This window comes from Egretta garzetta, unplaced genomic scaffold (assembly GCF_000687185.1).
Source record: "Egretta garzetta isolate BGI_Z169 unplaced genomic scaffold, ASM68718v1 scaffold44, whole genome shotgun sequence".
Classification (NCBI taxonomy): domain Eukaryota; kingdom Metazoa; phylum Chordata; class Aves; order Pelecaniformes; family Ardeidae; genus Egretta; species Egretta garzetta.
This window is the reverse complement of record NW_009259490.1, coordinates 661,068-663,933: the sequence shown is the minus strand read 5'-3', so window position 1 is coordinate 663,933 and position 2,866 is coordinate 661,068. Positions and strand designations below refer to the sequence as shown.

The 2,866-nt window shown below is 58.2% G+C and overlaps 1 protein-coding gene across 1 annotated transcript in view; it reads right to left on the bottom strand.

The window, feature by feature from the left end:
• CTSD (cathepsin D) overlaps positions 1-2,866 on the bottom strand; it is a 21,381-nt gene that overhangs the window by 16,330 nt on the left and 2,185 nt on the right. Inside the window, exon 2 of the mRNA XM_009637295.2 lies at positions 1,040-1,107. Within this exon, the coding sequence (XP_009635590.2) occupies positions 1,040-1,107 (68 nt within the window). The remainder of the gene's footprint in view (positions 1-1,039; positions 1,108-2,866) is intronic.

Below are 2,866 nucleotides of genomic sequence, written 5' to 3'. Positions count from 1 at the left end.
CCCAAATGCCACTGTGGCAGTACCAGGCCACCTACAGCTATTGAGGATGCTGCTGGTGCTGGGCAGAGCCCAAGGGAACACTGGCCATCAGCAGACCCTGAGGTCCCCCCCACCTCAGGTGCAGGGCTGAGCATTGGGGAGCAATGGGACGGGCTCTTTGCCCCCCCTGGGGTGTCACGGCAGGGCTCAGAGGTGCCATCCTGCCGGCCTGGGAGGCGGAGAGCGGAGCTAATTCTGCCCTGTTTGCCCCAGATGAGCTCTTACAGCCATGAGACCAGCCGGGGGGAAAAAAAATTTAAAAAATCAGATTTACAAATGCTTTCCGTTCCGAGTCCTGAGGGCTAGGGGTGTCTGTTTTCTGCTCCTGCTTCTGCCCAGCCTTGGGGACAGGAGAGCAGCAGCCTGCAGGATGAGCTGGGTGCTGCTGGGGTGGGGCACCCCAGGCTTCCTGACGGGATTCCTGTCCCTCACCCGCCTCCTTCATGTTCATGTAACTTCTGGAAAATCGCTGGGTCATGTTGCTGGCACCTCGCTCGTGCCATCTCCTCCCCGCTCCCTGAGCCTCTTCCATCCTCCCACGGCCTCGCACAGCATCCCGCTGCCCCGGGTCTCTGCCCGCCACCCCCCATTGCAGTCCTTGCCGAGTGTTTTTAGGGGGTACTTCTGCCCTGGTCTGCATCTCATCCCACCCGCTGTCCAAACTGCCATGCCTCGGTTGAGCTGGGAGGTATCGGGAAACCTGCCACCTCATCGTGGGACACGGCACCCACCAGGATGAGGTTTTCCAGAGCAATGGCTGGAGGCATTGGCTGATCCTGCCGGAGACCCGTTATTTAGTTCAGCCCCCGCTTCCCTCCTGCCCTGCAGGCGCGTGGTCAAGGCGAGTGCCACTGACCCTGAGTCAGCAAAACCCGGCGCCCTCCCAGCCCTGAGGCACTGAGTGACTCAGCAAAACCCCGTGCGGCTCTTTTTGGGCATGGGGCCAAAGCATGGCGGGTCCCCAGCTTCTGTAGCCTGATCCTGGAGGCATCACTCTTACCCTGGGCTCTGGCTCGGGGGTATCCTCCTCTTGGCCCCCTGGCTACCGGCAGCCCTGGTGCTGAGTGCCTGCGGGCAGGAGTGGGTCAGACATAAACTAACCCAGCCGCAGTCCCACCCAATCAAACCCAAACCTGCCCTCCTCAAGGGCTCTAAACCCCCTTGCAAGTGTGCTTTGTAGACAAAAGGGATCGTCCTGGCGCCAGGCCTGGGGCTTCTCTACACCCTATCAGGCTCTCCCAGAGCCAGCGGTGGAGCCGGCGAGGTCCCAGCCCTCCTCCCTCCTCTTTGAAGTGGTTGGGAAACCATAGCCGGCCGGGCAGCACGCACCTGGCCCCCAGGCTGGGGCACCTACGGCAGCTCCTCCGCGAGCATTTCCAGTCCCACCAGTCTCTCCCAGCATCCTGTGACTATGGAGCGGGCTCCGATGTGCAGGGATGGGCTGGTGAGAACGGCGTGCCATGCTAGCCCTGTACCACCATGCGCTGCAGAGCCAAGTCATTCAGCAGGGTCAAGCAGTCTGGACCCAGACTGTGTCTAGTTTTTTTTAATTCCAAGGGATTAAGGGCAATCTTTGCTGTTACCAAAGCGGTTATGAAGGAACCTTTGCTCGGGCTTTGTGGTAGCAGAGCTTCTGTCTGCATTCGGAGCTGCTCTCGTGCCAGCGCAAGAGGGTCGCTGCTTTTAGACGTGCTTCTGTAAGTGACTTATGTGTCCATCGAAATGCTGAGCCCAGACACTTCCCAATGGTTTATTGGGAAAAAGGGACAGGGCTGTGTTTGGGAACGTTACAATACTGGTCCTTTCCTGAGTGCTTGCAGGATGGGAAGGGACTGGGGGGCTTAGCCCAAGAGTGTTTAATTCATCTGCAGCCCTTGGCACTGGTGGTTTCGGAGCAGACACTGCTGTGCCTAGAATCATAGAATAGAATCATAGAATCGCTTTGGTTGGAAAAGACCTTTAAGATCATCGAGTCCAACCTTTAACCTAACCCTGCCATCCCACCACTAAACCATGTCCCTAAGCACCTCATCTACCCTTCTTTTAAATACCTCCAGGGATGGGGACTCAACCACCTCCCTGAGCAGCCCATTCCAGAGCCTGACAACCCTTTCTGTGAAGAAGTTTTTCCTAATGTCTAGCCTAAACCTGCCCTGGCACAACTTCAAACCATTCCCCCTCGTCCTATCGCCTACACACTGGGGGACTGGTGGCCCCAGCAAGGAGCCAGGATTTCTGCTGCATTCGGGCTCCCTCAAGCACCTCTGTGGGATGTTTGCCCTGATGTCAAGGCCTTGAGAGGCACAGTGGGGGTGTTTAACCAGGAGCAGGGAGCACATCTGGGCATTTATAGGCTGGGACTGTGGTAGTTGCGCTGTGTTATCTTCAAAGATAGATTGGCATGAGCCTGGGCTTGGGAGTTTTAACACATTTTTCCCTGTTTGGAGAGCAAGACCCAGAGTGCCATGGCTGAGGCATCTGGAGCTGGCAGAGATGTGCAAGAGACAGCGAGGGACCTGTCCCTCCTCGCTCCTGTTCTCTGCATGGTGGATGAACCCCTTCCCTTGCTGGTCTGTCTCCCTGGCCCCTCGTGTCCCGAATGACTCAGCCCTGATGGCTCCCCTGGGGAGGGGCACCCCAGCCCCAGTCCCAGGAGATTGGGGTCCCCTCCACAGGTGATGCCAGGCTGTGCCACCTGCCCTTTGCCATGTGGCCACCACCTAGTTCCAAACACTTTATTTTCTGGGGGGGGCTCTTGCAGCTCCCCCGCCTGCAGTCTGGCAGCACTCTGGCAGGGGTGGCACGGGCGGCCCCTTTTCCCTTTTGT